Source organism: Oncorhynchus kisutch, linkage group LG4 (assembly GCF_002021735.2).
Source record: "Oncorhynchus kisutch isolate 150728-3 linkage group LG4, Okis_V2, whole genome shotgun sequence".
NCBI classification, from domain to species: Eukaryota; Metazoa; Chordata; class Actinopteri; order Salmoniformes; family Salmonidae; genus Oncorhynchus; species Oncorhynchus kisutch.
In genome coordinates, this window is record NC_034177.2 from 66,056,426 (window position 1) to 66,077,841 (window position 21,416).

Consider the following 21,416-nt stretch of genomic DNA (forward strand, 5'->3'; position numbering starts at 1 on the left):
TACATAAGTATTGAGACCCTTTACTCAGTACTTTGTTGAAGCACCTTTGGCAGCAATTACAGCATCAAATCTTTTTGGGTAAGATGGCACACCTGTATTTGGGGAGCTTCTCCCATTCTTCTCTGCAGAGCCTCTCAAGCTCTCTGTCAGGTTGGATGGGGAGCATTGCTGCACATCTATTTTCAGGTCTCTCCAGAGATGTTTGATTGGGTTCAAGTCCAAGCTCTGGCTGGGCCACTCAAGGACATTCAGACTTATCCCGAAGCCACTCCTGCATTGTCTTGGCTGTGTGCTTAAGGTCGTTGTCCTGTTGGAAGGTGAACCTTCGCCCCAGTCCGAGGTCTTGAGCGCTCTGGAGCAGGTTTCATCAAGGATCTCTGTATTTTACTCCACTCATCTTTCTCTCGATTCTGACTAGTCATCCCTGCTGCTGAAAAACATTGCCACAGCATGACACTGCCACCACCATGCTTCAACATAGTAATGGTGCCAGGTTTCTTCCAGATGTGAGGTTTGGCAATCAGGCCGAAGAGTTTATTCTTAGTCAGATTAGAGAATCTTGTTTCTCATGGTCAGAGTCCTTTAGGGGCCTTTTCGCAAACTCCAATCGAGCTGTCATGTGCCTTTTAATGAGGAGTGGGTTCCGTCTGGCCACTCTACCATACAGGCCTGATTGGTGGAGTGCTGCAGAGATGATTGTCCTTCTGGAAGGTTCTTCCATCTCCACAGAGGAAGTCTAGAGCTCTGTCAGAGTGACCATCTGGTTCTTGGTCTCGAGTCTCATAAGGCATTCCTGTTTTGAAAATATTTGCAAACCTGATTTCGCTTTGTCATTTAAGTTAGTGTGTAGAATTCTGAGGATATTGTTTTTTAAATACATTTTAGGGTAAGGCTGTAACGTAACAAAATGTGGAAAAAGTCAAGGTCTTGAACACTTTCTGGAGGCACTGCATATCTACAGAAATAAGACAGATCCTGCCTCTGTTGTCTGCTTGGTTGATAGCCTACGGATTCCATGAGCACCAATCCTCATGCAGCAATTTCCCAAATTCAGCTGTTTTTAATCTTTGCTATTAAGTAATAAATGCTTTACACTCTTTTTTATAATTTATTTAATTTTGTTAAAATTTTCAAAATGGTCATACAAATTATATTTCTAATAACCCTCTTTCCTCAATCTCCTTATTGTTGTTATTATGATCATCATTCAATCAAATTGGATTAAAAAACATTTTATTCGTCACATACATGTTTAGCAGATGTTATGTGCGGGTGTAGCAAAATGTTTGCGAAATGGATAAGTAATGTCGTAATTAGTAGGCTTATACCCTGACTACACCGCTCGCGTCATGTGCGCTAGCGTTTCAAAATAAGTTTAGAAATCTATGTTATTCAATTATTGCACCCACACTGCTCGCGAGCGTCACCAAGGGTTAAAATAGAAGTCCTTTCTATTTCTGACGCAGATCGCGCTGCAAGTCCTGCCTCTCGTGCCATCTCCTCATTGATTATACCCACATGGGCGATTGAAAGACGAACTGTGTTGCTGGTCATTGTGGTAATACTATGAAAGTTTTGATGCCAATCACCATACAAGTTCAAAGATGAAAAAGCATGGGAGGAGAGATGACTAGAAACAATTCGGTTGACCGTTTTATGTGTGGATATATTGTCGGAGTAGAGGACCTTGTGCATTTCAGGTAAAATAACAACTCAATTTTATATCCCTGGACAAATTTACTAGCAAACAGCAAGCTAGCTAAATAGGACAAATTAGCCAGCAAGTTTAAGCTAACTAGCTAAATTGCCATAAAGGTTTAATGCTTTTCGACCTGTCCCCAAATTAATGTAATTGGTTCAGAGTTTGTTTTGATATTTTAACCTGCGTGTTGTGGTCGTGTTTGGTGTAGGGGGACAAAATAAATGTATGCACGATGGCGCACGTACACAGCTGGTTTGGGTTCCGTGTTAGTATAGCAGCCTTGTATAACCACCATCGAGCTGTAGGCCTTAGAGCGCAACCAGTTTACTCGTAGTACCGTAACTTACTTTGGCCTATAATTTAAATACTTATATAGGCTACTGTATCAATAATTTATTTGTTCATGTCATGACACAGCATACTAGTCATTAATGACGTGACATGCAATCAAGCGCTTTAGTTTAAAAATAAATTTAGCATAAACAATAAATAGGCCTAAACCATTCCATTTCGGAAATTGCATTCACAAATTAATGTCTTTGATGTAATAAAGACCTTACCAAAAAAAAACATATATATAAAAAGAAAATACTCTAGTACGCTTATAATTTATTCAGTGTTGTTTACATTGTTCCAAATGGTGAGAAAAATATTGTAATCTAACAGCACCTGTTTGGCACACATAATATGCACACAGCGCTTGCTCCATACCTTATTTTACCTTTATCTCCAATATTTTCCACAACTAGTCACATTTATTCCACACATCTGACTTCCCCTTTACCTCCTGAGCAACCAGTAAACACATTCTCCGTTTCTAGTTTTTCACGTCCTCTGCATCTATTTTGCTTTCACATGTGTGACAGTGTTCAGAGTTTGTTATAACCAATTTATTGATGTGATTATGATATGCCATAGGTCAGGCCCGATTGGTCACGGGGGTGAGGAATTGTTTTTTCCTAAACAAATGAGATTTCTGTAAGATTCCTTTTCAGTTAGAAATGGCTGTAATTATGTTGCAGCTTCAGGAACAGAGCTATGCACACGGACATTCTGTGGTGGTCACTGCAGCAGGGAGGAAGGAGACAACGGGTGCTAGTCACAGTCAGGCGCTATAAGTCAGAGCCCGGCGGCACAATCAAATCAATTGCGGTCAGACTCCCTCTAGTCATTTATGCGTCTTAATTATTTAATCAAACAGTTTGCTTAAGGCATCAGACATCATTGATTTGATTTAATTACATAGGATGTGTCTATATATGGAAAAATACAAGGTTAAGCAATTGGTCAAAAGAACAGACGACTCTTGGTCAAACAATTTTTTGGGGGTCTGGGACAGTCCTAGATCAGGTACAACTATGAATATTTATGAGCAATTCCCCCCAACACACAGTTACCCAATAACCTTACATCAAAAACAGCATATTAGAGTATCCTTCCAACTAAAGAGAGTGGGAGGCACAGACAGTTGTGCGTAGTAATAAGAGAGGTGGCGGGGGCAGTGGGACAACAATAACAGAGGAGCCAGTCTTACTTTGAATACCTTCAGCTCTGATCACCAGTAGGATCCAGACTCCCACTGCAGCGATGAAAAAGGGAAGCACAGTCATCTTGGCACAGTGACTTGCTGAGTGGGCTGGACTGCGCTCTGTGGGAGCTTGTTGGTCACTGGTGGTCACCCCTGTGGGCTCTGATGGTGTGCCTCGTCCTGTCCCTTCCTGATTCAGCTCAGGGAGAGCAGGAGCATAGTTTTCCCCCGTTGGGGGAGTGGAGGTACGGGTGAATATGTACGGGGAGGGTGAGGCAAGTGGGTGAGGGAGGATGGGTAGGATGGCACAAAAACAAAAAACAAAAATCTTCCTTCTCACAGGCTACCTCGGTTGGAAACCCTGGAAAATTAGAGAGAAAAGGGAAATATTGTTAGAGAGGAAGTACAGTATAAAACACAGCTTCTAGAACACTTTAACGCCATTTTACAACCTGGATTTTCCTTGCATGTGTCACTGCAAAGTGGCAGGCCCTTGCACAGCAATGTTGTGATCAAGTTTGGAGAGGCCAGCGGGTTGACACTGACAGTCAACCCCTATTGTCTTTGTAAGCCCTCGGCTGCATGTGATCAGATTTGCTGAGCAATTTAGCACAAATTGGGAGCAAACATACCAGACTGTGGTGGATAAAAACAACAATGTTCACTGGAAAATTAGGAAAAAAAGTGTCAATAGTACAGTTGGTCCATTTTGAGACGCCACAGCCAATGCATTTGGAAAGTATTCAAGGCCCCTTAACTTTTTCCACATTTTGATTTGAGCCTTTTCCTAAAATGGATTAAATAAATAAAAATCCTCAATCTGCACAAAATACCCCATAATGACAAAGCGAAAACAGGTTTAGACGATTTTGCAAATGTATTATGCACAAACTATTCCAAACGGTTTCAGTTGGAAAGCTTGCGGTCACCTTAACACTCCTCCCAACTAACAAATGGATTTTCCACTAGAGGATGTTACTCTACAAAATGACGCAGCAGCGGCTTCCCAACCGATTAGATCAGCTCCTTCGTCCAAAAAGAGCAGAAAGAAAAGCCACTTATGATCGGTTGGGAATAGGTATTGGGAAAAAGGTGCCCTGCTGTACAATCTTTTCATTTAAACAGGTGATTCCATTGTGGCATTACATGGCTGATGCAAGACGTGCTTGGGGCTAATGGTGCTTTCAAGACAACATGGAAACTTGGAACATCCAAATTAAAACTTGGGATTTTTTTTGCGGAGAGCTTCCTATTGGTTGATTCTGATACTTTTAAAGTAGGAAACTGAGCTCATCTTTCTACAACGAGTTTCCAAGTCAGAAATGTCAGGGTTTCCAAGTTGTCTTGAACGCGGCATAAATGGTAAGGAGGATATAAGGCTGATATGACCCTGCTGACTTCTAACCTTACACTTTAGTGATCAGAGGGACTAAGTCAATGGGGCAAGGCAGGGCTCTCTGTCGCTCTAATAGCTAACGAACATGTGGGGTGACAACCAGCCTCGGATGAGAACCCCTCGAGAAGCCAAAACTGCACTTCATTCTCCCCTTTTTAATTCTCCTTCTATTATTGTGTGTGTTGTCCATCTTTGCCGGCTTGACCCCACGACCCTGGTCAGGCTGGCGCTACTCTTGAATGGCTAAACATGCCCAAATTATTTGTTGAAGGATGTTTCGCAATTACCCGTGTTGGCCTCGTCCAGCGTTAATAACGAGATGTGTCTGTTCCCTGCGCGTCTCACTGCAATTAGCGGCCCTGAGAAGTGCCCGTTCCGAGGGGGGGACGACAAATTAGTGGCGGAGCGGCCGGTGTCTGTCACTTTTGATTTGCCCGAGGGGGACAAAGAGCCCCGACCTGTGCCCCACTTTTCACACATCCCTGACTGGGTAATGAGGGAACAAAGAAGGCCTCCTCAAGGCTGGGGGACAAGACAGCCAACCAGGCACCTTTAAAAAGGGAGAGCAGCAGGACACACCGTGTGTGTGAGGGATTAGGTGCGATGGAGAGAACGGAAAGAGAGAGCGAGAGAAAGGGAACAAGTGTGTTAAGGAGTGATGGTCAGGACGACAACTGTAGATAGCCGTTTGTATCTCTTCGAATGACTAAGAGTTTGACCTTTCTTTTATAAACCGGTGTGCAGACCAAAAATGAGACAAATCAAGGTTAGAACTTTACCAAAGTGGTAGTCTAATCAAATGTATATGCAATCTCCATTACTTTAAGCCAAATGACAAAACAATATTGCAATGCAGACATAATACAAACAATCTCAGCCCTGGGAGAGGAGTTACTATTTATCCTTAACGTTAATTCACTAACGGAAAACAGTTGTGCCTCCCCCCTGAAGTCGCGAGACATTGCAAGCCAAGAAATACGGCATTCCATTTCGAGAAACAGCTTTTGATTGCCGATGGATAGGCCTAGTTCACGATTCCGACTGTCTGCCTGGTGGCCGACCTGACTACACTGTGCACCTCCCCTCTCTCTCTGTCCCTTGGTAGCTCGCTATAAAAGGTGCAAGTGTTTGTGTTCTCAGATGTACGGCAACTAATCATGTCTCCTACGTTCAAAAAAATACATAGCGGAAGATGTGTGTTCTTTCTACTAAATGTCTTGGTAAATCACAGTATTTAAACTTAAAAAGTAATTTCTTAGGAGAGTGGTGTGCGAGCAGGGAGTTCAAGATTATTTGATTGAGTTTTCAGGGCTGGACATCAACTTTTTTTGCCATGTAGGACTCAAGTCACTTGTCCTCCCCCCGCAAAAAGAACATTTTTTCACATCAATGTATGATGCAAGGAACCACTTTACAAAATACCATAGATAATCATACAAAACTGTAGGCTACACCCTGCCTATTGGCTTCTTGCATATTCAAGCCTGTCTCAAAATACAACACTGCCCCTTTAAGGCTCTCCTGGAGGATGGTTGGCCACCATTGCTACCCTATAAAATATTGCAACATTACAATTACAACCAAATAATTGTCGTTATAAAATAATTCCCAACCAGGGTTCAAAATGAAGGGTGTCCCGTCGTCCTTCAGACAAAGAAAATGTATACGGTTCAAAACAGACTCTGGGACAGTTCAGAGAGCAATGAGGTTGAAGCAACACATCAGACTGTTTAGCTTAAAATGTTGATAACGTCTTATTTCTTCATATTATAAGCTCAACAATGCGCACAATGCGCACATGGCGAGTGGTTTCATGTGACAGAGATGATAATCTCAATTAGAAAAACATAGAAAGAGGGGAAATCTAACAACAACAACTAGGATGCGTTCCTAATAGGACTAGGATTCTGTCTTTGGCTGCAGGACAATAATATAAAGTTCATTTGACAACCAACAGAACATGACAAAAAGGCTGGTTTCAATGGCCTATGAAGCGTTTAAGATAATTCCCTCAGCATTTCAATGACCATTTGAGCTGAACAAACCGTGCTTTTAGAAGTTAATTATTCTTCATTCCATTTGTCAAACATGACTGGCGTTTAGCCTATATCCATGTAATTAAAAGTCTCACGTCAGCATCGTTTGGACAAGGGTGTAGCCTATTCCTACCACGTAGACTTTAGGATTTATGAAGGCCTAAATGAAAAATAGGTTTGAATATTATTCCAATGTTGACCTCTGATCCAATTCTGATTGTTTGTTAGTGATGTGATTATTATTATTTTTTTTCAATTGTTCATTCGGACAACTTAAGACTATATTATTCTTGTACGACTACTTTTTATGAGTAACGAAGGAAGTAAAATGTGTGCTAAAATAAGTGCTATGATTTGTTGATTTAACTAAACTTACATTACAAAACATACATTCAATTAAATAAGCCACATAATTTTGAACATTCTAGAAGTTAATGTCGAGCCCTGGTTCCGGTCGCCTAGTGATGAACGTTAGTCCCGCTTCAGAAGCAGCATTCCTTTACAGAAGTAAAATACCTGTTCAGTGGAGCTTCAAAACCATCTCTAGAGAAGGTTTTGTGTCGTAGTGTACCCTTTACAGACAAACAAACATGCTGTAGCCGAGACTCTTTAAAGGGTATATGACTGCGGTAGATAAAACTTCATTGCCCGACTCTAGCATCATAACATGCATAACATTATTCTGCATTATGAATTTATGTGGAATTCATGTTTTTTTGTTATTTTTTTAAAAGGAAAACCAGAAAATTGCAGTTTATACTTTAAGCAAAATTTTCCGTTTGTCACCTCCCTAGTTTCTACCCCTATCAGGTGGAGGCAAGATGAGGTATGCAGAGAAAAAGCCTGTTGTGAGTAGGGCTGTGACTGTCATGGAGCTTTAGAAGACGATAAATTGGCCAGCCAAATGACCGCGGTCACCGTAATAACCGTTCGAATAGCATGCATTATTTATTTACACAAATGTTCTCCTCTCCTCCTGACTGCATGTGCTACCATAGAAATAGAATGAATAGAACGGGCGCCCCCCCCCCCATTCGAGTCAATTCTGGCATAATGGATGGACTGGAAGCCATTGTGAGTGTGCCCACAGGAGCAAAGCGGGAAGCTGTCCCCATCACCCCTGACACATACACTTCCCTTCCTAAACATGAGATGAACAGGGCACAAACATAACAGCTGGGGTTGCTGATTGACATGGAGACACACTATCCCTTCAAAAACAGTCGCTAGATACTAGCGTAACTGCTGGCTTTTCTCTGAGATTAACAGAAGCCAACAAAAAGAGGAAAACTGACTAGTAAAGTAACTAACAAAGGGCATAGCCTACAGTTAAGACAGGCAACAACTGTTAAAAAAAACACCTACAATCAAAAGGAGAATGAGACTAACAGAGGTACTAAAAAGTGGGCTTGGGTTTAAGAGGCTTAAGATAGTCATCCTCTAGTCTCTGCGATGGTGTCAGGTAATTTTTTGCTGAGTAGTAACGCCACCTCTACATGGCTCAGGACTCCGCAATATCTTCTTATGACAGCGAGAGCTAGCAGACTACGCTACATGACCAACAGGTCTGTGGACACCTGCCCGTCGAACATCTCTTTCCAAAATCATGGGCATTAATATGGAGTTGGTCCCCCTTTGCTGCTATAAACAGCCTCCACTCTTCTGGGAAGGCTTTCCACTTGATGTTGGAATGTTGCTGCGGGGACTGGCGTCCATTCAGCCACAAGCATTAGTGAGGTCGGGGACTGATGTTGGCAATTAGGCCAAGCTCACAGTCGAAGTTCCAATTCATCCCAAAGGTGTTCGATAAGGTTGAGGTCAGGGCTCTGTGCAGGCCAGTCAAGTTCTTCCACACCGATCTCGACAAACCATTTCTGTATGGACTTTGCTTTGTGCAAGGGAGCATTGTCATATTTAAACAGGAAAGGGCATTCCCCAAACTGTTGCCACAAAGTTGGAAGCACAGAATTGTCTAGATTGCATGTTATGCTGCACCGTTAAGATTTCCTGTCACTGGAAGAAAGGGGCCTAGCACAAACCAAGAAGAAAACAGCCCCAGACCATTACTGCTCATCCACCAAACTTTACAGTTAGCACTATGCATTCAGGCAGGTAGCGTTATCCTGGCATCCGCCAAACCCAGATTCGTCCGTCGGACTGCCAGATGGTGAAGCACGAGTCACCGCTCCAGAGAACACGTTTCCACTTCTCCAGAGTCCAATGGCAGTGAGCTTTACACCACTCCAGCCGACACTTGGCATTGCCCATGGTGATCTTAGGCTTGTGTGGGGCTGTTCGGGCCATGGAAACCCATTTCATGAAGCTCCCAATGAACAGTTCTTGTGCTGTCGTTGCTCCCAGAGGTAGTTTGTAAATCGTAGTGAATGTTGCAACAGAGGACATACTATTTTTACGGGCTTACAGCACTTGGTGGTCCCATTCTGTTAGCTTGTGTGGCCTACCACATCGCGGCTAAGCAGAAATTTTACGAACTGACTTGTTGGAAAGGTAGCATCCTATGACGGTACCACGTTGAAAGTCACTGAGCTCTTCAGTAAGGCCATTCTACTGCCAATGTTTTTCTATGGAGATTGCATGGCTGTGTGCTCAATTCAACTCACGGTGCTGAAATAACCGTATCCACCTCATTTGAATAATTCTAAAACATACTTTTGTATGTATGTATATATATATATATACACATACATACATACACATATATATATATATATATATATATATATATATATATATATATATATATATATATATATATATATAGTGTAGCATTACAAAATAAATCCCCCATCGTCTGGGTGGGAGCACTTGTGTTTGGGTTGATGTGGTGAAGCAGAATTAACACTGCATACATGTTTACCTGGTATTGCTCATTTTAATCTCAAACCTTGGTTGCGACCATCCAGGAAATGTACCTTACCCTAAAGCCGTGGTGTAGTGGGGGCTTTACGCGGGAATATGGCATATATATATACACACCTTTTTTTCTTCTTCAGTGGGTATTGCTCACTTCTTAATCCCTGATGCCTATCAAAGTAGGCTGTGGTGTAGAAAAATGGCGAAATCATGCACAAAGCAGCCTACACAAAAACGCAAAGCACCGTCACCCGGGCCGCACATATAGCCTAGTTTCAGCAGAATATATGGCATCAAGAGCACACAGTTCTCAAACCACATCGGTAGCCGGTACGGTAGGATAGATGTTTCAACTTATGGGATCTACCAGCTAACTAAGGCAACACATTTTTTATTTTACCTTTATTTAGGCAAGTCAGTTAAGAACAAATTCTTATTTTCAATGACGGCCTAGTGGGGGCAGAATGACAGATTTGTACCTTGTCAGCTCGGGGGTTTGAACTTGCAACCTTCCGGTTACTAGTCCAACGCTCTAACCACTAGGCTACCTGCCGCCCTGGGTATGCAAAGAATTGGGTATGCAAACCAGGTATTGTAAAAGTTTGGTCTGAAGACTTAGTTGAATCGGTGATGTGCAGTTCAGTCATCACGGGCTGTTTCAATTAACATCTCTAAATGCTGCCCCCGCTCAAAAAAACCTTCCTAATTAAATGTTGACTAAAAAGTAGGCCTACCCCTTTGTACCTGTAGTAGGCCTGCATGACTCAATTTGTAGAGCACGGCACTTGCAACGCCAGGATTATGGTTCAATTCCCGGGGCCACCCATACGTAAAATGGTTGAGCGCATGACTAAGTCACTTTGGATCAAAGCGTCTGCTAAATGACGTAGGTTATATTTTAAACGGCAGAATGGTATGATGATTTGTATCAAATCAGAAGGGGATTTTGCGTCGCAAACTCTGCCTGCCTGCCCCCCCCCCCGAGTCGGCCTACATTGCTGTACAGTACAGAAACACCGCTAGCAAAACAGTCTCTTGCTAGGTGGGCAACTGAATTGAAGGGCAACTACCCTCTCCCAAAAACATTTATATTTTTCCCCAGACATCAAAAAGGGTCTGCTGATATGGTTTAAGCATTGTTGTGGACTTAAAAACACAAAACAAATAACAACTCAGATGTTCTAAGTGATTTTGAACTTGAAACCCTGCAAACTTTATCCCGCCGGGCGGGACATTTTGGGCTAAATGTGAGTATGTCCACTTCTCCAGGCACCCCTATACCACTGCCTTAAATGAAAACTTTACCAAGAGGTCTACTGAAACATGTAGGCCTATAGGTAGCTGGAAAATTGGATCACTGCTCACTCTTCCCTCAGATGAAGAGAATGAAAGGGGGCATTGTCATGTGAAAACGGTGGTGCCACCTGTATAGAATAAATCACTCTTATAGCGAACCACTGATGCATGGTCATCCCCCTAGGGAAGGAATTCTGGGTCGCACCACTCAATGGATGCCAGGAAATTCAATGGGCTGGAAATCCAAGGAGTGGCTACAGACAGGAAAACACTGAGAAAACGCTCCCAAAGAGGTCTTTAAATCCCGTCTGGAGACTGAGGTGAACTGATAAGAGTCAAAATCACTCCATTAGGTCAGAGACAACAATGATGGAAATGAAATTGGCATCGTTTCAGAACACCGCAGGGTGCATATTATTAGGACAAGTGGGAGCACATCTAGAAAAGGGTTTAACCTGAGGTGAATTTGAAATGGTAACTCATTCCTCTGACACATTTAGATTTGACTGAACAATCCCTTAAAAGCTGCATATGGCCATATTGAGTTGGGAATGATCTTCATATGGGGGGGGGGGGGGGGGTGTCCGTCGCTGCAGAGAAGACAGACATCTATAACCAACCTTCACACATCTGCATTTCCCGCTCTGGAAGGCTGCAGTCTGAATAAAAACAAAGCTTCCTGATTGACTACAATGCTTTATTTCCCAACTCATATATATATATATATATATACACACACACACAGTGGGGCAAAAAAGTATTTAGTCAGCCACCAATTGTGCAAGTTCTCCCACTTAAAAAGATGAGAGAGGCCTGTAATTTTCATCATAGGTACACTTCAACTATGATAGACAAAATGAGGGAAAAAAATCCAGAAAATCACATTGTAGGATTTTTAATTAATTAATTTGCAAATTACGGTGGAAAATAAGTATTTGTTCAATAACAAAAGTTTCTCAATAATTTGTTATATACCCTTTGTTGGCAATGACGGAGATCAAACATTTTCTGTAAGTCTTCACAAGGTTCACACACTGCTGCTGGTATTTTGGCCCATTCCTCCATGCAGATCTCCTCTAGAGCAGTGATGTTTTGGGGCTGTTGCTGGGCAACACGCTTTCAACTCCCTCCAAAGATTTTCTATGGTGTTGAGATCTGGAGACTGGCTAGGCCACTCCAGGACCTTGAAATGCTTCTTACGAAGCCACTCCTTCATTGCCCGGGCGGTGTGTTTGGGATCATTGTCATGCTGAAAGACCCAGCCACGTTCCATCTTCAATGCCCTTGCTGATGGAAGGAGGTTTTCACTCAAAATCTCACGATACATGGCCCCATTCATTCTTTCCTTTACACGGATCAGTCGTCCTGGTCCCTTTGCAGAAAAACAGACCCAAAGCATGATGTTTCCACCCCCATGCTTCACAGTAGGTATGGTGTTCTTTGGATGCAACTCAGCATTCTTTGTCCTCCAAACACAACGAGTTGAGTTTTTACCAAAAAGTTTTATTTTGGTTTCATCTGACCATATGACATTCTCCCAATCTTCTTCTGGATCATCCAAATGCTCTCTAGCAAACCTCAGACAAGCCTGGACATGTACTGGCTTAAGCAGGGGGACACGTCTGGCACTGCAGGATTTGAGTCCCTGGCGGCATAGTGTGTTACTGATGGTAGGCTTTGTTACTTTGGTCCCAGCTCTCTGCAGGTCATTCACTAGGTCCCCCCGTGTGGTTCTGGGATTTTTGCTCACCGTTCTTGTGATAATTTTGACCCCACGGGGTGAGATCTTGCGTGGAGCCCCAGATCGAGGGAGATTATCAGTGGTCTTGTATGTTTTCCATTTCCTAATAATTGCTCACACAGTTGATTTCTTCAAATCAAGCTGCTTACCTATTGCAGATTCAGTCTTCCCAGCCTGGTGCACGTCTACAATTTTATTTCTGGTGTCCTTTGACAGCTCTTTGGTCTTGGCCATAGTGGAGTTTGGAGTGTGACTGTTTGAGGTTGTGGACAGGTGTCTTTTATACTGATAACAAGTTCAAACAGGTGCCATTAATACAGGTAACGAGTGGAGGACAGAGGAGCCTCTTAAAGAAGAAGTTACAGGTCTGTGAGAGCCAGAAATCTTGCTTGTTTGTAGGTGATCAAATACTTATTTTCCACCATAATTTGCAAATAAATTCATTAAAAACCGTTGAAGTGTACCTATGATGAAAATTACAGGCCTCTCTGATATTTTTAAGTGGGAGAACTTGCACAATTGGTGGCTGACTAAATACTTTTTTGCCACACTGTATAATATTGGGCTTTGCTGTTTTAGGGGAGGGTAAAAATTTAGACTTGACCAATAAGGGCCTGGTAAATGGGGGTATTCTGGAAAAAGGGGTATAAATATAAATAAAAAACAAGTACAACCGAACACTCTCGCTACGACTCTCACACAGCCTTGGAAGGAGCTCTTCACTGCAGCACTGCTGCCTATAGAGTGAACAGAGTGATGTGGTATGTCATTTGTCTCCTTCTACCTTTCACCCCCCTTCTTCCACCCTGCTCCCCCACTCGCTCTCCATGCCTTGGCCCAGATCCATGGCCTCTCCTGGGGCCCCTCCTTGCAGGCAGCCCTCTCCGTGCTGCAGGCAGCCTTCTCCCAGTGTCGGCGCCCCGACCAACATGCCTTTCAAGGCCTGCTAGACTGCAGGGCAGACTTTCTGGCTCCACTGCCATTGTTTGCTTGGCTGCTTTGCGCCTCATCCCGGGAGTGGATTAGCATAAGAATACCCATCCACACGGAGCTGCCTCCGACCCACACCCTCTCCTCTCATTCCCCATCCTTGACTTCTGCATTTTCCACTTGACTCCCTGAGCCATACTCCAGTGCTGAGTTTCCACCCAAGACTTACCCCAGTGTTTTACCCAAAAGGCTTTTTTTTTTTTTAAGTACCCGTGCCTCACTGGGCCATGGCCTCTGCGGACCTGCTCTGACTTGGGACCAAGGCCTGGCCACCTACGTTTCAACCGTCATTTATATAACAATGGCTAAGTTTGAACATGGGTTAACATCCTATGGTTAGCACCTACGCACAAAGCAACTGTCTTGATGATGCACAGGTAGATGATACAGTCATCGATAGTTTACTCCATCCTGCTCGCTGCAAGTCTTTAGTGTTACACCAGATCTTACAAACCTGGGAGGTAGGTAGCCTAGTGGTTAGAGCGTTTGGCCAGTAAACGAAAGGATGCCACTACGAATCCATGAGCCAACAATATGAAAAATCTGTAGATGGGCTGACACTGGTCGTGACCCCACTCTCCAAGGGTGTCTCAGGGGGAGTTGGGATATGCATAAAACAAATGTCCAATTCACATGTGTATAATACACACTTGTACATGTGTGAAACAGGATAGATCTAAGCACCCATCAAATGATTAACATTTCTTGTAGGGAGGCATACTGCATGACCAAAGTGGGAAGAGACAGTTAATCTGCAAACATGACAGGTAAATTAGTTGGTGATGGTGATTTCAGAACCATAGTGGGGTGGTAGATGTCTAGTCTCCCTTATGGCTCATATCAGGTGCCTACAAAGAATAAGCGCCCGCATATACTTGGGGGTAGAAAACCAATAGATTTGGCTTGTGATAAAAATACATTGTTAGGTCACGCTCATAATTCAAGCCAGTCCTCAATGAAAGCAAATCAGTTTGTCCTTTTTTTATACACTTAATCTGTATGCAGGAAACGGCCCCATTGTGTATAGTTTATTCCTTTCAAAAAGGTCTGGATTAGTTACCATTAGACCATTCCTGGTAAACAAGCAAACCATTAGGCTACAGCAATTCTAATGGTCTTCGATGGTAAAAGTCCCAAAAACACTATAGTGTTTTGCAATTGTAATAGTATTGGGTTGCGTTGGGTTTAATAGTAAATGTCACTAATCACAATACATTGTTGCCCAGGTAAATAAAGGTTCAATAAAAATGATAAATCCCTATTGTGTTTGTTGGCGTTCATTAATATTATTATTCCTCTTCTTCCGTAAGGCCAACTTCAAATGCAAATTCACGTGACATGGTGAGGCCTAGGAAGGTGCAACCCTGCATGATAGTAAAATACCAAAGTTCACACCCTTTCATGCAATGCCATGCCAATTGGCTGCGCTATATCCGCCTATGAACCCGAGTTATACTGTTAGCACGGAGGCGGATTGCCCTAGTAGGAAGTCCACTTTGTGCAGCTCAGCCTGCACTCAGCTCAAACAAATATTACTGTCATGTCTACCTCTGATAAGCCTCCCAGTAAAGCAATACAAACAAAGAATCTGAGAAAAGTGCTAAAAATAGGCTACATACATTAACGTGGGCTAACTTGCTAGTAATGGATAACATTCATATACTGACTATCTCTGAATCTCACTTTGAAAATACCTTTGATGATACAGTGGTAGGCAATACATGGTTTCAACGTCGTCAGAAGAGACAGGAATCCAAATGGTGGAGGTGTTGACGTTTTTGTTCAGAGTCATATTCCTGTAAATGTTAGAAAGGTAAAGGACCAAAGGCCACACCCTTGCATGCAATGCCATGCCATTTGGCAGAACTATAACACACATTGCTGTAGAAGTAATATGGCTGCAGGTCCAACTGCCTCACCTAAAAAACATTCCTTTTGGGAAGCTGCGATAGACCTCTAAGTGCTAAAAGTCAGTGTCTGGATAATGTGTGAAATGTGATATCAACAGAGGCATATTTTCTGGGTGACCTAAATTAGGACTGGTCGATTGTTTGGTCGACAGAGATTTCTTTAGCCGAGCAATAGTAATACAAAATATTTCATGGTGTACAAGACACCCGTCTGAGTGGACTAATCCATTGTGGAGGCAGTGGGGATGCACAGTCCATCACTAAGTCATGTGCTACTGAAATTGTAGATGGTTGTTATGTAAGAACAACAGCGCAACACTAATAAAACATTTAATAACTAAATGCGCTTTCTCCTGCTTTATACGCATAATAGCAAAGACACCAGCATATTGGTGTTGAGAACAAAGCGACAGAGGCACCAGATGTGAAACATAGCCCGTGTCTCATTGTCTAAGAAAAGTGAGGAGAGAGGAAACCAACTAAATAACGTCTACAATCAATAGCCTAACTGTTAAATATGGCTTTATTTATCATCCATATACAGTACCAGTCAAAAGTTTAGGCTACTGTATCAATAATTAATTTGTTCATGTCATCACACAGCATACGAGTCATTCGAAATGTAATCAAGCATTTAGTTTTAAATAGGCCGAACCCGTTCCATTTCGGGAAATTGCATTCATGAATGTGACTGTTTTTAGTCTTTGCTGTAATAAAGGCTTAAAAATCTGCACAGCAATTTTTTTTGACAACAGACTCTCTGGTACGCTTATAATGTATTTAGAGTTGTTTACATTGTTCCAAATGGTCAGAAAAATTATATTGTAATTTAACAGCACCTGTTTGGTACACATAATATGCACACAGCGCTTGCTCCTTAACTTATTTTTCTTGATCTCCAGTATTTTCCACAACTAGTCACATTTATTCCACACATCTGACTTCCCCTTTACCTCCTGAGCAACCAGTAACATTCCCCCGTTTCGAGTTTGTCACGCCCTCTGCACCCATTTTGCTGTTATGGTGTTCGGAGTTTGTTATAACCAATTTATTAAGTGATTATGATATGCTCTAGGTCAGGCCCGATTGGTCACGTGCATGCGATGCATACATGTGTCATAAGGAGAACAAGGGATGAGGGAATAGGTCATGTTTATCCTAAACAAATGAGGGATTTCGGTAACAGAACCTTTCAGTCAGGAATGCTGTAATTATGTTGCAGCTTCAGCAACACGAACAGCGCAATAAACACTTATGTTCTGTGGTGGTCGCTGCAGCAGGGAGGAGAGACAAAGTGATAGTGTGACTAGCATCCATTATCTTTTAACACAGCGCATGAAGTCTGAGCCCGGCACGGCACAATCAAATGCTAGTCGTTCTCCCACTAGTCATTTGACCGTCTTATTTAATCAATGTGCATAAAATATGCTCAGTGAATATAGTTGATTAAAACCATAGCATGTGTCTACAGTGCATTCAGACCCCTTGACTTTTTCCACATTGTTAAGTTACAGCCTTTTTCTAAAATGGATTTTAAAAAATTATATATATATATATATATATATGAGAATCTACACACAATACCCCATAATGACAGCCTAGTGGTTAGAGCGTTGGGCTAGTAACCAAAACGTTGCAAGTTCAAATCCCCGAGCTGACAAGGTACAAATCTGTCGTTCTGCCCCTGAACAAGGCAGTTAACCCACTGTTCCTAGGCCACCATTGAAAATAAGAATTTGTTATTAACTGACTTGCCTAGTTAAACAAATAAACAAATAAAAATGACTTTTGTACATTTATAAAAAAAGAGAAAAACGTAAATCACATTTACAAATATTTCAGAACCTTCACTCAGTACTTTGTTGAAGCACCTTTGGCAGCGATTACAGCCGAGTCTTTTTGGTTATAACGCTACAAGCTTGGCACACCTGTATTTGGGTTGTTTCTCCCATTCTTCTCTGCAGAACCTATCAAGCTGTGTCAGGTTGGATAGGGAGCGTCTCTGCACAGCTATTTTCAGGTCTCTAGGAAGTGTCTTGGTGGTTCCAAACGTCTTCCATTGAAGAATGATGGAGGACACTTTGGGACCTTCAACGCTGCAGAATTTTTGTTGGTACAATTCCCAGATTTGTGCCTCTACACCATTCTGTAAAGGAGCTCTACGGACAATTCCTTCGACCTCATGGCATGGTTTTTGCTCTGACATGCACGGTCAACTGTAGGACCTTATATAGACAGGTGTGTGCCTTTCCAAATCATGCCCAATCAATTGAATTTACCACAGGTGGACTCCAATCAAGTTGTAGAAACAAAAGGGTGATCAATGGAAACGGGATGCACTTGAGCTCAATTTTAAGTCTCATAGCAATGGGTCTGAATAATTATGTAAATAAGGTACCTTTTGAATTTGTAATAAATGTGCAAACATTTCAAAAACTGTTGTCGCTTTGTCATTACAGGGTATTGTATGTAGATTGATGAGGGGGGGGAAATATTTCACACATTTTTTAATACGGCTATAATGCAACAAAATCTGGAAAGAGTCAAGGTCTGAATACTTTCTGAATGCACTGTATATATGGAAAAATGGGGGGGGGGCTATAAAGAATGATTGTAATTTTTGGAACTCGGTTCCATCATTTACTGAATCACATGGCTCATTCATCACAAAACCCACTGATATTGCCAACTATTGGCAAGACTAGCAAACTTAGGCATATGACATGCCAACACCACATTCTGAGCCTATGCACTAATGTTTCAAATGTCGGGTCACTTAGAAATGTCCTTGTTTTTTAAAGAAAAGTATTTTTTGTCCTTTAAAATATCAAATTGATCAGAAATGCAGTGTACACATTGTTAATGTTGTAAATGACTATTGTAGCTGGAAACGGCTGATTTTTATGGAATATCTACACAGACGTACAAAGACCCATTAGCAGCAACCATGAACTCCTGTGTTCCAATGGCATGTTGTGTTAGCTAAGCCAAGTTGATCATTTTAAAAGGCTAATTGATCATTAGAAAACCCTTTTGCAATTATGTTAGCACAGCTGAAAACTGTTGTGCTAATTAAAGAAGCAATAAAACTGGCCTTTAGACTAATGAGCATCAGCATTTGTGGGTTTGATTACATGCTCAAAATGGCGAGAAACAATGAACTTTTCTTCTGAAAATAGTCAGTCTGTTCTTGTTCTGAGAAATTAAGGCTATTCCATGCAAGAAATTGACAAGAAACTGAAGATCTCATACAACGCTGTGTACAACTCCCTTTACAGAACAGCGCAGACAGGCTCTAACCAGAATAGAAAGAGGAGTGGATGGCCCCGGTGAACAACTGAGCGACAAGAGGACAAATACAGTCGAGGGTCTAGTCAACAGTGAAGAGGCGACTCCTGGATGCTGGCCTTCTAGGCAGAGTTGCAAAGAAAAAGCCATCCCTCTGTCCAGTGTCTATTGTTTTGACCATCTTAATCTTTTCTTTTTATTGGCCAGTCTGAGACATGGCTTTTTCTTTTTCCTGCCATTAGAACAAACTGAATTGCATTCATGGAAGACTGGCTTGAATTGTGAGGATGACCTAGAGCTGGACGATATGGACAAACATCCATATCACAATAAATTGCCTGAATTGATGCGATAATGATAAACAGAACAATACATTTATAATTTTAATGTGCAAAGAAAACCAACTACTAGTTTGATACCTGTAGCCATCAATTGCCCCATTAACAAGCACCCATATTAGCAAACGTATTTCATTTAAAAACTTCACATCTATATAATATAAGCTAGTTATTGTAATGAACAATATCAGCAAAATGCCTGCGATAAGTGATCGGTATGGTTGCTAATTTTCGGTTTGTCATCCCAGTTCTAGGATGACCACACAATTTATTTCAATGAAACAAATCTATTAGTTTTCAACCAAAATTGCAAACATCTATTCAATAAACACAAGAGACAAGAAACATGTATAAAAGATTGTGGCAGTATAGCAGAAACAGCGACATCTAGAGGTCAACACATGTTACTGTCACAATTGTTTATGGCAAATAATGCAAGCGGCTTCAATGACAAATTCTCTCAAAGGTGAAAAAAAAGATTCACAGGGAATACACTGCATAGTATGGAGAAGCAATACTCCAAGCCACAGCTTCATACTACTTAAACATAGAGAACTGATACTGGTTCTTGGTATGGGATTGGCATGGGGTGTGGGGATCCGTGGGTGTCTTACTCATTGGTAGGAAGAAGTTTGGTTCAAATTGGATGTTGATTACTATCTGAACCCCATAAATGTAAATGGTCAATTTGGGTGAAATCAATTGAGAGTAATTTCTCAGATATAATTTCAAAACAAAATATTTCAGCACTGCTAATCGTATCTGTTACTAACTACAGAAACAATCTGTGATGGTGGGTGTCAAGCCTCGTGTTTTTTGTGAGGAGCTACACATGCTAATGGTTTTTACAGACAAAGTAAAACTACACAAAATGACTTTGTAAACAGGTAAACACTGAGGTGAGAAGATATGGTGTTGAATAGAGTCCTCTCGCTCTCTGGAGTGGAAGGTTTGTGAACGGAGCTAGTGTTCCTGACTGACCAGGCCTCCCAGGATCTGAGGTTACCCTCCATAGACAGTCAATTACTGCAACCACGGCTTTAGTCTCTAATAGGCATGCTTACACACACACACACACGGAAGAGTAGGCCACCCTCTTATCAAACCACACAGTACATGGTAGCTGGCGTTTTACAGCACTGTTTGGCATAATATTTTGATAATACTATCTGAACTCAACTGAACACCCTCTGATCTAAACAGTGTTGGCACCCTTGTTGAAACAGAGGCCCTCTTCAAGAAGGCAGCGGAAAAAATTGAACGTCAAGCAGGCCAATTCAAAACCACTATTTTTTAATTGACTTTCCTTTGACACAGGCTCTGCTCCGGCAAGGTGCCCATTATCACTCAAATTCCCATGATCTGAGATTTTCTGCCAGTTTATTTTCCATTACCTGCTCACACATTCCACTAGCGGGGGGGGGGGGGGGGGGGGGGGGCTGATAAGAGCTGGGGCCAGGCAGCGCTCCAGAACTGCAATCCTCCTGAGAGAAACCATCCCACACGGAGACACAGGCTGAATCCCAAACCACATCCTTCCCCTCGCCCCTCCATTTGCACGTTCACGCACGCCTCCTCCATTTGCTATAGTGTCCCAAAGCTGAGGGAGTGAAAATTATTGATGATGGTGTAGGGGCTGATTAGTCCCTCGATAGCCACTTTGACCTAGCCAGCACAGATGCAGGGTTCAGAGCAAAGTGCTACCCCATCACGAAGTGCCATATGTTTGGGACCACGTGCATTTGTTTGTCTGATTTCGAGACTTGACACATGTAACAGATTAAATACCCACAAATATATAAATAAAAACACTGAGGTTTAAAACAGTGGGTATTTGTTCATTAGAATTTCATACTCGTATCATTTAAAAGTGGAACATGAATTGCATCATTCAAGTCACAAGTGTGTCCTGCAGGTGATGGGTTTATTGATCCCCTCGCCACTCTCTGGAAGCCACCCTCTAAGTTGTCAGCAACATGTGACAACAGAGGGCCCTCCGAGCCAGTTAGGGTGCGAGGGGATAGTTTGGGATTCACTGACAGATCTCTCACAGAAGATGGTCTGAAATAAGGCTTTGTCAGGGCTAGGGATGCAAATTTCGGTCAATTTTGCTGCTGACTAACCAACCCTCATTAACCGGTCAACAAACAGCAACATTTTTTCTAAACAGTTAAATGAAGTGAGCAACAAAAAAAAAACTATGCATGCAAGGAACGGACATATTTCATTAAGAGCTTAATGAAAACATGCAACAATAGCAAGCCTATAATCTTAGTCAAAAGACTGTGGCCTATTATTGAATATGCAACTACTGTAA

At 42.1% G+C, this 21,416-nt stretch overlaps 1 protein-coding gene across 2 annotated transcripts in view; it reads right to left on the reverse strand.

Moving 5' to 3' along the window:
- LOC109889867 (bone morphogenetic protein receptor type-1A) overlaps positions 1 to 21,416 on the reverse strand; it is a 66,773-nt gene that overhangs the window by 15,982 nt on the left and 29,375 nt on the right. The window contains exon 3 of one of the 2 annotated variants that reach the window (XM_020481643.2): positions 3,237 to 3,591. In XM_020481643.2, coding sequence (XP_020337232.1) covers positions 3,237 to 3,312 — 76 coding nt within the window. In that variant the 5' untranslated portion in view covers positions 3,313 to 3,591. The remainder of the gene's footprint in view (positions 1 to 3,236; positions 3,592 to 21,416) is intronic. The other variant, XM_020481644.2, reaches the window with a different exon arrangement.